At 40.0% G+C, this 12190-nt stretch overlaps 4 protein-coding genes across 5 annotated transcripts; 3 read left to right on the top strand and 1 right to left on the bottom strand.

Annotated features, from left to right (window-relative positions):
* Positions 1–139: 139 nt before the first annotated feature.
* LOC6530489 (nischarin) lies at positions 140–3058 on the bottom strand. Of its 2 annotated transcripts, XM_002091368.4 has the most exons (4): positions 2735–3058; positions 2441–2674; positions 674–1553; positions 140–615 (listed from the first exon to the last, which is right to left on the bottom strand). In XM_002091368.4, the coding sequence occupies exons 1-4, from the start codon at positions 2948–2950 to the stop codon at positions 470–472; spliced, it is 1476 nt and encodes a 491-aa protein (XP_002091404.1). In that variant the 5' UTR covers positions 2951–3058; the 3' UTR covers positions 140–469. The 2 variants fall into 2 exon arrangements, with proteins under 2 accessions (XP_002091404.1, XP_015052689.1); XM_015197203.3 differs by lacking the exons at positions 2441–2674; positions 2735–3058 and adding an exon at positions 1649–2422.
* A 325-nt stretch (positions 3059–3383) lies between these two features.
* On the top strand, positions 3384–5503 carry LOC6530488 (Golgi pH regulator). The gene is made up of 7 exons (XM_002091367.4): positions 3384–3583; positions 3645–3915; positions 3971–4196; positions 4264–4448; positions 4515–4696; positions 4754–4939; positions 5000–5503. Exons 1-7 carry the CDS (start codon positions 3542–3544, stop codon positions 5273–5275), a joined length of 1368 nt encoding a protein of 455 aa, XP_002091403.2. The 5' UTR covers positions 3384–3541; the 3' UTR covers positions 5276–5503.
* Positions 5504–9690: 4187 nt separating this feature from the next.
* LOC26535281 lies at positions 9691–10416 on the top strand. The gene is given in 3 exon segments (XM_015197407.2): positions 9691–10196; positions 10199–10217; positions 10283–10416. Coding segments are annotated over 3 exon segments (207 nt in total). The 5' UTR covers positions 9691–10093; the 3' UTR covers positions 10368–10416.
* Positions 10417–11535: 1119 nt separating this feature from the next.
* Positions 11536–12190, top strand: LOC26535999. Its single transcript, XM_015197460.3, has 2 exons — positions 11536–11709; positions 11769–12190. Exons 1-2 carry the CDS (start codon positions 11556–11558, stop codon positions 12029–12031), a joined length of 417 nt encoding a protein of 138 aa, XP_015052946.1. The 5' UTR covers positions 11536–11555; the 3' UTR covers positions 12032–12190.

The raw sequence follows: 12190 nt of genomic DNA, 5'->3' as shown, positions 1-12190 counted from the left end.
GAAATAATTATACATAATCAGGACTGATTGGCCCTATCAATGATCAGAAGCTTCTTAACTATGTTATCCAATTTAGGAATTCATTAGGAGCCTTTTTGTGTCGGGATATACATATAATTTATTTTATTTACTTAACATATTTTGTTGTAGGTGAGCATTGAATTATTGCACATCGAGGTGGACAGAAATGATAAAACATATTCAAATAAAGTTTGGCTGAAAACATATTACAATTTACAAAACATACTGAAATTTACAAAACACTTTAAATAAATTAAAATTACGGCTAACATGGGAAATATTCTTGAAAGAAATCTTTAAGCTGTTTAAAGTCCACAACCTTAAGAAAAAAATATTTCTAGACAAGGTTTAGTTGAAAAAAATAACCAAAAAAGAAATACTTTTGTAACCATAATTTCTTGCGGAGATTTTTCTATATATGGAATCGATACCCTTTCTGTGAAAGGGATCACTTTTGTTGCTGACGTTGCTTTGATTGCAGAAGGGCGGACAAAACCAAAGCAGTATCTAACTCCTGCTGATTACCAGGCTCGTTGTCCAAAGATATTTCAGCAGCACGTTCGTGAAATCGAGCCAAGACGCGAGAGCGATAGTCTGCATATTTGTACAATATAGTATACAAAACTGAAATGATTTATTTTTTAAAACTCACCCACACTGCCCGCAAGCGGATTTCCAGTAAGGCGAAGAGTCTCTAGAAGCGGAAGATTGGCAACATGATTAACTTCATCAAGCTCCTCGATCTGATTCGAACTAAGGTCCAGGTTAACCAGTGAAAGCAGTTTTCGCAGACCACTCAGAGTCTTGATTTTGTTTTGAGCTAGCTTTAGAGTGACTAGGTTTCCCATCGTCAAATGCCAGTCTACACACTCTGCTATAAGATTCCCAGATAGCGAAAGCAACTGGAGTTGGGGAAGTTCGGCCAGGTTTTGGACGGTCCGTATTCGATTCTGGTCAAGGATTAGGCTCTTGAGTTTTGGAGCTGTTCTTACACTGCCATCGATTTGGGTAAGCAGATTGCCTGTCAGATCTAGTTCTGTTATCTCTTTCCACGAATCCGCACTGACCAAGGCACTACCATTTGAAGTGGCGGAACCGGATCCGGAGGTGGAAGCAAGGATAGTCTCTGGCAGCAGGCTTGGCACATCACAGTGCTTGTGTAGATTGTCGCAAAGCAGGACTTGGTTTATGTTCTGTATGGTCGTGTTATGAACACAGATTGTCTGGAGAGTCGGCTTTAGAAGCTCGATGTCCACAATGTTTTCGGTGGACAAGGCCGAAAATTTGAGCGTCTTGAGATTACGAAAGGCATTTAGATTAAAACTTAGTCTGTTCGGAATGATATTGCTGCGATCGATTGGCACATCCACCGTATTGTAATCCTGGGCGTAGCTAGCATTGTCCTTGACCGGGGTGACCACCAATGCCACAAGCTGGGTACAAAAGTCCAGCACGTGCGAGAAGTCGTACTTTCCACCGCGATCCAGGCTCGGTGGGCAGGGAAGACTAAGCCGTTCACTAATAGCGTAGACCTGAAAGGAACGGAAACAAATAAAACCAATGTGAGGATTATATTTCCATTAACAAGTTTATTAATATATTATATTGATTAAGCTGCCATTGCAACCTTGGTGTTGTTTAGAGGAACAATTTCTTTCTCTTTTGTTGCCAGAAATTTCATCATCAATTTGTAAAGTAAAGCTATCCCCAGATATTTTCTCTCCTTATTCGATAAACTTCGAGCTCGACCACAGTAAACACCCAATCGCCGGTTAGTCAAATGATTCATACCGAGAGCATCTATGATGGATGCCTCACGAGTTTGCGCATCTTGTGACGAGATTCCCTGAAATGCGCGGGTTAGTAAGACTCCACGATTCGACTTCCATATGGACACAATTAAGGCCAGTTTGGGGTCCTTTACTAATGTAAGCCTGTTGGTTTCATCTACCAGTTTCTGGGCATTCTTTAAGTGAACATAGGGGCGGGTGGCCTTGCCTTTGCCTACATAGAATATGGCTCTTAGAAAGGTATACCAAACATCCATTAGATGAAGATGACTGGCCCGTTCTCTTAGATTATTTGTAACTCGAGGATCCAGCAATATGTAGTTAAAATAGTGGCGATTAATACAGTCATTATCTCGGTACCACTTGCTATGTTGTCGGACAAACTTTATAAGGTTGCTGATATTATTAAAATTAATCTCCGAATTTATGGTCTTTTCCAGCTCTGAAGAGAAATTTGTGTGATGTTTGTGCAGTGTACCCACGGAGTAACTAATATTTCTAGCTTTGACTACGTTTTTAAAGTTATCTCTAAGCTGTAAATGGATGGTTTGGATAAAATCGAATACTAATAATTTTGACATTTTTCTGTGTAAAATTAAACTTAACAAAAAAAGCAAAGATAAACTTACCTCTAGGGCTGAAAGGTTGTATTCCTTCTTGGAGCTGAGCAGAGCATCCCCGCTTTCGTTGAACAATTTGGCAAGATCTTGTAAGAGATAAATAATGTCGTACTTGTTAAAGTCTAGAAACTCGGCCAAAGCCCGCGGCAGTTCTGTCCGGAAGTAGATGAGAAGCTCTTGGAGATACGTTTCCAACTGTTCACGACGCTGCTCCAAAAAAGAGGGCTGCTTATTTCCGACCAGCTAAAAATACGTAATAATTTACATTGTGCACATTTAGGGTATAATCTTTGGTGGGCGTACCTTTTTCGGCGGCAACAACTTCTTACTGATGGCAATCTCGCCAACCAGCTTCTCGTGAAGATTTGCAAAGTCGCGATAGCGGCGCTCCACCAGCCACTCCACCTTGCCCACTCGCACCTTGATGTCGTAGTAGGTCACTCCGCCGCTGGAGCTCTCGTTTGTGAACTTTGGCACCGTCACCGTGGTGTCCTCGTGCTGGCGGTAATAGCAAGCCATCGCTGTCCTTTCCGCTTCCCTGAGATTTTGTCGAACATCTGGATCCGCATCCAGCAAGTAATCATTTAATAAACATTGTCCAATCAGCCAGTTTTGCCAGTAGTGCTGTCAGAGCTAACAGAGAAAAAAGACAAAATCGAACAAAAAAGCTAAAAGCGGCTATAGCCAATAATGGATTATACAAGCAATCGGTGCTACCAATATAATATTAGAATTCATTAGATTTTAGTTACTTTTAGATTAGTAATGATTAGTAATTATGGTGAAAGTCCTTTTATGTTTCATTCGTAATTGTTATTGTGCATGAACTAAACAAAGCTAGATGCTGCAACAAGTTAAAGTGACAGCACAGCCATCGCTTCTATTAAATACCAAACGGTATATTATACAGTATAAAAACACCCCTTCCTCACGTGCTATCGAATTATCGATTGCTTGTCTTTCGGCTTTTTTGTTTATATTTGCTTGTTGGCATTTTAAGTTCGCAGAGCAATTGTTTTTAAAGTTAGTTAGCTTAACTAAGCAATGCCAGTGACAAGGCGATCTGGATAGTAATTGACATATCCAATCTGAAGGCAACGAGGCTTTAAAATGGCCTTCCTGGGCGACTGTGTTATCGTGTTCGTGTCGCAGGCAAGTAGATGTCTCAATTTGGATATGTGAAGTACAATAACTCTTTTCAAATAAATTTTAGATGATATTCTTCGCCGGCGGCTGGCTGTTTTTCAACAAAGAACTCTTTAAGCACTATGAAATACGACACATATCCGTTCAGTTAATTTTTTCATCCACATTCGCCTTATCCATAACAATGTTCGAGTTGATCATATTCGAAATCATCGACGTTCTGGAGTCCAGTTCAAGGTACTTCCATTGGCGACTGGGTCTCACGTTACTACTTTTCATGACGACGGCTGTGATACCTATTTACATTTGCTACTCCGTGTTACACAGCATTTCCTTCTGTAAGTCAGTACATGTTACCCCAGTTCCTCACATAACTTGATCTTTGCTTTTTAGTTTCCGATAGATGGGTCCGAATTCTGACCACATTCTGTTGGTTCGTCTTTCTCTACGGCCTTTGGCGGATTGGCGAGCCCTTTCCATTGCTGAGCGCCTCTCATGGAATCTTTACGATCGAACAGGGCGTTTCCCGGATAAGTGTGATTGGGGTCACTGTTATGGCCATACTTTCGGGCTTTGGCGCCGTCAATTATCCGTACACCAGTATGGCCTATTTCATCAAGTAATGGGTTGCCATAAATTCATTCTTATCTCTGGTCAACTTTTCCTTTTTTTCTATTGTTTGGCAGGCCAGTGTCTCGGAATGACATCATCTGCTTCGAAAGACGATTGGCTTTGACGGTAGACATGCTAACGGCCAAGAAGCGTAGGATTGCCCTGGCTGTCTATAATCACAACAAACTGCATCCTGCCAAACCCAGAATTTGGGATATGCTTACATCGGCGGTCCAACGCAACACGAGCAATGGCGAAGGTTGTTTTAGATGAAACCCTGTTATATCTAAGTTGTCATGTCTAATTCTTCTCCTTTAATTTCCAGACATCAATCAATTAAAACAGGAAGTATATGGGTTGGAGGAGCTATTACGCTCTGTTTTCTTGGAACTCAGTTCATTGAAGAACATGGAAGAACGCCAAAGATGGTCTCAAACATTGAAGGGAAAGTACTTCAATGTCCTGGGACATTTTTTTAGTGTTTATTGTGTCTATAAGATATTTATGGTAGGTCTCTAATTAAAAAACTTTATAGTTTCGATTAATTGGACGTTTATTTTACAGTGTTGCATCAACATCATCTTCGATAGAGTCGGTCGTAAGGACCCAGTCACACGTGGCCTAGAAATTGCCATACACTGGTGCGGCTTTGACATTGACTTTGCGTTTTGGAATCAGTATATATCATTTCTGCTCGTCGGCTGCATTGTGGTCACCTCGATCAGAGGCTTGTTGCTGACGCTCACAAAGGTAAGTTGTGTAATTTATTACGTTTACCTTGTGCTATATGCTCTGTTTACCTTTTTGTAGTTCTTCTACCGCATTTCATCGAGCAAGTCGAGCAACATTATAGTACTTATTTTGGGCCAGATAATGGGGATGTACTTCTGTTCCTCGGTGCTGCTAATGCGCATGAACATGCCAGCCGAGTATCGTGTGATCATCACCGAGGTTCTGGGAAATCTGCACTTTAACTTCTACCATCGTTGGTTTGACGTTATATTCCTGGTCAGCGCCTTGACCACCATCATTGTTCTTTATCTGTCGCGAAAACCAGTTCGCGTGGACGATTCCGATCTCCACTGATTTAATCTTGAGCGCTTTAGATAGCCATTCTTTAGGCTAAGCAGAAACGATTTAGAATCAATTAGCCTTATTAATGCAAGCTTTAAGTTATATATATCCGTGTATATACCAGTGTGTATGTATGTATTTAATGCAGATTAAGCTATGTATAACGATGCACAAAAATCAAAGTTACATTTGTTTGTTTAAGTGAAATAAAACAACGAACTGTTTATCTCTAAAACAGTATTTAAAGGTATTTCCTTTTTCAACGAGGGATATTTACTCGAAGCTTAAACATCCTTGCTTGTCGTAAGCTTTGAAAGCTTTCCACTGCATAATGTAGGTCTTTGGGTTACCTTTACCAGTTGCCTGTTGGAGCAAGGTTGGCTCAATTTTGAGTGAGTTGCGACTTAACATTTGAGCAGTTACGACTTTTACAGTATTTCATAACCAACGTTCCATTGCCTTAGTTCATTCCTCGGTAGTTCTTTGAGGAATGAAAACTAAGGGAAAATTCAGGGACACCTTGATGGGTGGAAGCTAGAAGGAATAAGTTCAAATGGGCAGGACTAGGACTGAGAATTGTGTACCAAAAAAGGAAAAACAAACCTTATCTCTCTATGAAACGGACGTACTTTTATTTTAAGAATATATGCATTACTCACATAACTCTTTCTTTAAAGTAATACTCTCTTCACTTTACGGAGTACATACTATGTATCGTTTAATAACTTTAGGCCAATTGCGAAAGGCTCTTAGACAAAACCTAAAAAAGTTGAAACATAAATTTGCAATTACAATTAAAGATGGGAACTCTTTATATGTCCCGGAAAGCGCGATGTTACAGCACAGAAAAATAAAAATAAAAATTGGCAACTGTTCCGGGTCCCAAGACGGCAGATAAGGATATAACCATTTGCGCACTTTGGTGGCTAAAAATGCCATTAAAATGTTGCGGCTGCCGCAGATCCAACTGAGCGAAAAGCATTTCGAGAGTCTAGATGAATAAATCATGAAATAAAAATGATTGAAGGGCACCAACCCAGAGGGCAAATAGAAGGGGTTTCGGGCGATATATGGAAAGGTGGCGGATCCGCAACTGCAGCCAAAAGCGCAATATATGAGGTGAAATCCATCAGCTGGAAGCCCGTTGAATTGGTAACTAAACACGGAGTAGAGACAACGCATTGCCTAATTAGACAGAAAAGCGTGGGGAAGTGGGGCTCGGTGGCCCCCTTTTTGCGTGTTTACTTTTAACCTTATCGATTTCATCGATTAGTGATTGATAATGCGTGTTGGCCTGCTCCATTTGCTCTAGCCAAGGCGACTTCATGGTTATTATGCAAATTTTTACCAGGCAATTGATTAGAATTTCATTTGCATTACGCATACGCCCCGTATGTCGGAGATGCCATAATTAACGCTGCATGCCCCAGTCACGGTGGGTTAATTAGCATAAATTCAATTAGTTTCCTTGTTTGCACCTTGGGTTGTCTCCGGAGACTTCGTTCCACAGTTCTTCCACACTTTCATATACGCCAGGTGTATCGACCTGATCTTATCGATGGGAAACATATAGAGGAGCATATGCCATTTTGGGGCTGGTGGTTTTGTTGGTTGCTCTACCCCTTTGCTCGCCCCTTCTGAAGGCCCTTTGCATATTTAGCATATTTCCTGTTTGACATTTGACCTTTTGTCTTGCATTGCGTCAGATTCGCAACGCTTAAGGTAACAACTGGCGTTTCTGACTGCGGTTATCTGTCTGAGTCTCGCCCCAGGACATGAGAAAGACATTAGCATAAGCAGGCGGCATTTGTTCAGATTGCCGACGAATTTGTGACAAGTTATGCAATCGGTCTTCTCTTAGATTTACATACGAATCCCGTGTGAGATAAATGTGCCTGGGATAATAGGACGTGCGTTCTTTGAAGCGCGCCAAAGAGTGTGCGACTCAGTCAGGTGTAAGAACTTATACGAGCATAATAGCTCAGAGTCCTCTTTCTGGTTATTTCTTGTTTTCTCTACTTGATCATATAGTCCATTAGCTTTCCTTTATATAAGAACTACGTATCTTAATTAACTCAACTTTCGGCTACAGCTTAAGTAGCAAGGGAAATCTTAAATGGAGAGCTTGGCGATGATTGCTCGATACAACATTAGCTCGATCTGATATTTTTTCTGCTTTCAACCATCCACAGCCAAATGGATCTGGCTTAATGACTATCGTTTGCTATCCGTTAACCTTTTGCCATCGCTTTGGTCCATTTAACCTCGTCGATTGCCTGCGTCCGAGAGTTCCCACCTAGCAACCAACGAACCAATTAGGACCCATCTCCATCTCCGCGAGCTGGGCAACTCATTAGTGGACGGCTCCACATAATTAAAGCAACAATTCCGACGGACGGAAATGCAACAGCACAGTAATCAAAGCACTTGGCAATTATTACATTGATTACCAGATGAAAGCCATAAATGCCCGTAGGACGTCAGCATGGTCAGCCCACGGAGGAAATGAAAAGGACTCGTATATATAGCAATATCCAGTTCATTATGGCTGGCCATGAGGGGAATGTCTACTCTTAGCTTAAACCTGCATGCAAAGTCTTTCTCTGCATTGCCGATTCCCAATCAAATTATTTACTTCATCAATTATTTAAAGGTTGTGCAATGTTTCACGGCCATGAAATACGATAGCAGGGCCATTTAAATTGGCAGTTAAACAGGGCAATTTTATTGTTAATATTTAAAAGGTTTAAGGGAGCATGTGAACTGTGGCCTTGCTGTAATGATAGAAAAATCATTAAAAATTTAAACTATTCCACGCACTTATTTGTTTAATCTAAAGCGATAAACGCACCCTGTTTCTAAATAAGGATTCGCGTTTTTTGTTGCGCAGCTATTTTTTTACGCGTCATCATAATGGTGCTCCTGCTCCTGTACATATATGAGTAGTGAGGGGTTAAAGGTTAAATCGTTCTAGGGGCAGATTTATAATCGCATATATATGGCGAGGTAGTAATTTAAAGTGCGAGCTTGTTAAACACATGAAAGGAAAAGCGTGTGATCTTACTAAGTTATCCCCACAGCTCCTATTTATTATTCAGGTGCTTCGCCTTCTGCCTCGTATTTTCATCGGTAAACTTCTCCAGGATTATTGCTCCATTTTGCGCTCCAATGGTTTTCCCCGAACTCACGCCAAAGTTTAACGGGCACGTGAGTGCGCCAGCGCCTCATAAAAGTGCCATAAATGTTGATAAGACATGTTTGTCATAGGTGAAACTCTGTGTCAGCACCTCTGGCTGCATCTTGGCTGAAGAGAAACGAGGTGCCAAGTAGTTTGTCGACCCGATATTCCACAGATTGCTTTATTACCCTCCCAGCGAGCACAATGTAGGTGCTGAGCTATCCGTGTGGACTTGTGATTTGTATGCCAATTTGTCAGCTTATTAGACGGGGCTCAACGGCCATCGTCTTCGTTGGCCAGACAAGGAGATTTTTCGCTCAGAAGTATCTGTACACTGCAATTTTGAAATGCATTGCTGCATTAAAACAATAAATATCTATTACTATAATTGAAATATCCACTCAGCCTAAACTGAAACGCTATGGTTGCAGTGGGAGTTTAAAAACATTCAAGAAATATTAGTCAAGATATATCTCTCTGTGTGACAACTAATGTCTCGTATGCCACAATTGCAGGCACTTTTCCATTAGCGAGAGGACAACCAATGCGATTGCGATTGCGATTGTACCGCCAACTGGCCATTTCCAGCGACCAGCTAACGTTGTCAATGATGGCCTCAATCACAGCTGTCATAAACAGCGGCTGTGTCCTTTCGTCTGCATGAAGCCGTGGCTACACGATGCCTTCTGGCCGAGAGAAGGATGTTCAGGACCCGAGTGGCAGCAGGTCGGTCATTGGGTGGAAAAACGGAAGGAGTGACGCTGCCATCAGTTGAGTTTTGTATCTCTTTTGTGGAGCCATCCAGTGCTATTAATATGGAAATTATGCAAATTGAATTGACTTTCGTGGAGCCTGACTGCGGCCTATTAAGCGTTATTTAAGTTGTTTTCTCACTGTGAAGGTGTTTATATACGAATTCAGCAAAAGAAGATAAGGCATTCTTTGCAAGGACTAAAACCGACTTTAAAGGCTTAAGCTTTGATGACATTGCCATGGTAACATAAAATTATACAGAAAAAACATTATCCCTAGCTTTCGAAATTCCCTCTCATACTGAATGAATTTTGCAGTGAAATGCATATGAACTCGTTGAGTGCATGTAGGTAGATATATTCAGTTTGTTTTAGAAGAATATCGTGTATACGCCCAGTTGACACACGACTTATTGTTTAAATTGGTAACTGTGTCGGCACTACGATGAATGTAGAGAAAGTAGGAGGCATTACGGCTTTGTTTTGTAAAGTGTTAGGCTAAGCACATGAATTATAGAATTTCAATTCAAGGGGAATTTTAAATTATAGTTGAACCTACTCTTAGTTAGGATATTAACTTTGAGGCTTTAATCGATTAAGCTTTGAGTAATTTATAAAAAATTCTCCGCATCAAAGAACCCAATTTTATCAACTATTGCAATCATTCTACCATTTATTGGCCGCAGGCCCAGCTAACGTGTTTGTGGCCAAATTTTCATTTTACCCTCTTCGATTGCCACAGGTGCGGTGGCTCAGTAATTTGTCATTTTCCGTTCGGTCAGCTACTGCTCCCAGTGGAGCGAAGGATCCTGGCAGTTGTGGGACATTCGAAAGGCCAAGCCTTGGCTAATCAATAAGTGTTGGGGAGTGGGAGCCAAACTGGAAAATAGCTTACTCTGAATGGAACTTTTTTCTATGATTGTGGTATTGATTATGATTTTCAATGCCGTTGGTGGGTACGGAAAATGGCCATCGGGCCAGCAATGGAACCCAATGGCCAAAAGGTGAATTACTTTGGTTCATAGTCGAACAATGGAACTTAATCCTAACTAAATTAATGAACCCAAAATAGCCCATTACGGCATTCAGCATTAATAACTATAAAAAAGGCGTGGCGAGGCTATTAAAAATAATGACACCTAATTTTGAGGTTATTCCAGACAAAACGCTCTAAAATTAAAAGATAAAATCATAAAAGGATTTTTACACAAATAAAATGAAGGCAAGCACTATGAAAAATTAAATGATATTTGTTTGGACTGAGTTGGGTTTTTGCTGCCAGAACAATGCATTAATTCTGGTTGATGGTGTTGAAAAACCTTTTGGGGTTTTGCATACAACCCTTTCTCCACTTGTTCGCTGCTTTTGTGTATACAAAATGGACAACAATTTGTGCCTTAATCAAAACTCAAACAAGGTTCACAAAGTGTCTGAAATATTGAAGACGGAAACGGTTTGTGTTCCTGTCTTAATACTTTCATATATCATTGACAGCCTGTATGCTTTCAGCACACTTCGACTTGAATGAAAAACAAGAAACTAATGATTGTGATTTTTTTATTGCTGTTCAGTCAATATCCATTTATGGAACACATATTTTCGTTTTACATATGCATGCCACCACAAAAATGAATATAAAAATATATATACAAACCAGCGAGATGTGCAACAAAATATTATCAAGATTGCCTGTCAAAATATTCGTCAGTACGTGTGAATCGAATTTATTTGCCTCGTTATACCCGTTACTCATGGAGTAGTTCGTTTATCTGGTAGTTAATTTATCTGGGTGTTAGTCGAAATTTATATGGAGGTAAGTTTATCTGGAGGACTTGCCAATTTCTAGCGATATATAAAGTGAATTTTGACATTTCAGTCTGGTACTCACCCTCGCTGTGTAACGGGTATCTGATAGTCGATTAACTCGACCATTGCATTCTCTTGTTTTAAATTCCGTTTATAGTGTGCAAATACGATTATGGAGCGGTAAATTACATTAAAGGTCCGATTTTTTCTGGGTTGAGATAAAGTAATTACGGCGAATATGCAAAATATAAATGTGTATATGCAAATAAAAAAAAGTCTTTCATCCTGATATATATGCAATATGGCGACCTGATTATTAAATATATGACAGGAATAATTTCGTACCTTAATATGGAAAAATGAATTTACAAGAGTTTTCTACTTATAAGCCAATCTCCTCCATTTAAAATGCGAGGGTTGTTAACAATAACAGATTTGTTTATTTACAAGTGTTTTTTTTCTGTGCATATGGAACTACCATGTCCAACCGATATTTGTCTAGTTAAAGTATTTCCATAATGCCAAACGTAATATTTATTTCTATTTTGTATTCCCAATGGTTCGAAGGTATTTAGTTCTTATTCTAATGCTGGGTTTCCTCGATCTGACCTGTAGTTCATCGAGGTCTTGCAAGGATGGTCTTGTTTTTAGCCCCAAAAAGCGAAGATGTGAACCACAGCCACCGACAGAGGAGTCATCTAATTGCCGACGTATGAAATACATATCTTTTATTGAACAAAGTAGAATATACTTTACCAAAACTCTTTAGCCGGAACGTACTGGCTGCCAGAAAAGAAATTTTGTATCAAGTTGAGGCAAGTTATATCTGGATACTTCCCAGTAAAACCTGAAGAGTCAACGCAAAACCTGAAGTGCCCCAAAGGATCCGTTTCTATGGGAAATCTGTGCGTAAGGGAATTAAAAAAAAAAAAAAAGACATCCGAAATCATTAAGGACGGGTTTGAGATGGATGTGGACGATCACTTTAAAATTGTCGTAAAAGAAAAGAAACCTGCGACTCGTGAACGATAATTCAATTTTACCATTTAGACGTCCTTTGAAATAAATATTAATCAATTGTTGGTCAAAAGGAAGAAAGTGTCAAAAAATTTTTGCAATGTTTGCACATGTAAAGAGGAAGAATAAACAGCTCAGGGCGCATTTGTGAGGCGTTTGTCATAATGAACCAAA

The sequence above is a fragment of the Drosophila yakuba genome, chromosome 2R (assembly GCF_016746365.2).
Source record: "Drosophila yakuba strain Tai18E2 chromosome 2R, Prin_Dyak_Tai18E2_2.1, whole genome shotgun sequence".
Taxonomy (NCBI): Eukaryota; Metazoa; Arthropoda; class Insecta; order Diptera; family Drosophilidae; genus Drosophila; species Drosophila yakuba.
The sequence above is the reverse complement of the archived record's forward strand: the minus strand, read 5'-3'. Positions and strand labels throughout refer to the sequence as shown.

Excerpts from the sequence above, each read along its gene's own strand:
- LOC6530489 (XM_015197203.3), bottom strand. The coding sequence starts at position 2,392 with ATGTCAAAATTATTAGTATTCGATTTTATCCAAACCATCCATTTACAG. Across the intron at positions 1,554-1,648 it reads TTCCTCTAAACAACACCAAG|GTCTACGCTATTAGTGAACG; the intron begins GTTGCAATGGCA and ends CGTTCCTTTCAG. Across the intron at positions 616-673 it reads TCCGCTTGCGGGCAGTGTGG|ACTATCGCTCTCGCGTCTTG; the intron begins GTGAGTTTTAAA and ends ACAAATATGCAG.
- LOC6530488 (XM_002091367.4), top strand. The coding sequence starts at position 3,542 with ATGGCCTTCCTGGGCGACTGTGTTATCGTGTTCGTGTCGCAG. Across the intron at positions 4,449-4,514 it reads CAACACGAGCAATGGCGAAG|ACATCAATCAATTAAAACAG; the intron begins GTTGTTTTAGAT and ends TTTAATTTCCAG. Across the intron at positions 4,940-4,999 it reads TGTTGCTGACGCTCACAAAG|TTCTTCTACCGCATTTCATC; the intron begins GTAAGTTGTGTA and ends ACCTTTTTGTAG.
- LOC26535999 (XM_015197460.3), top strand. The coding sequence starts at position 11,556 with ATGGTTCGAAGGTATTTAGTTCTTATTCTAATGCTGGGTTTCCTCGAT. Across the intron at positions 11,710-11,768 it reads GGAGTCATCTAATTGCCGAC|CCGGAACGTACTGGCTGCCA; the intron begins GTATGAAATACA and ends AAAACTCTTTAG.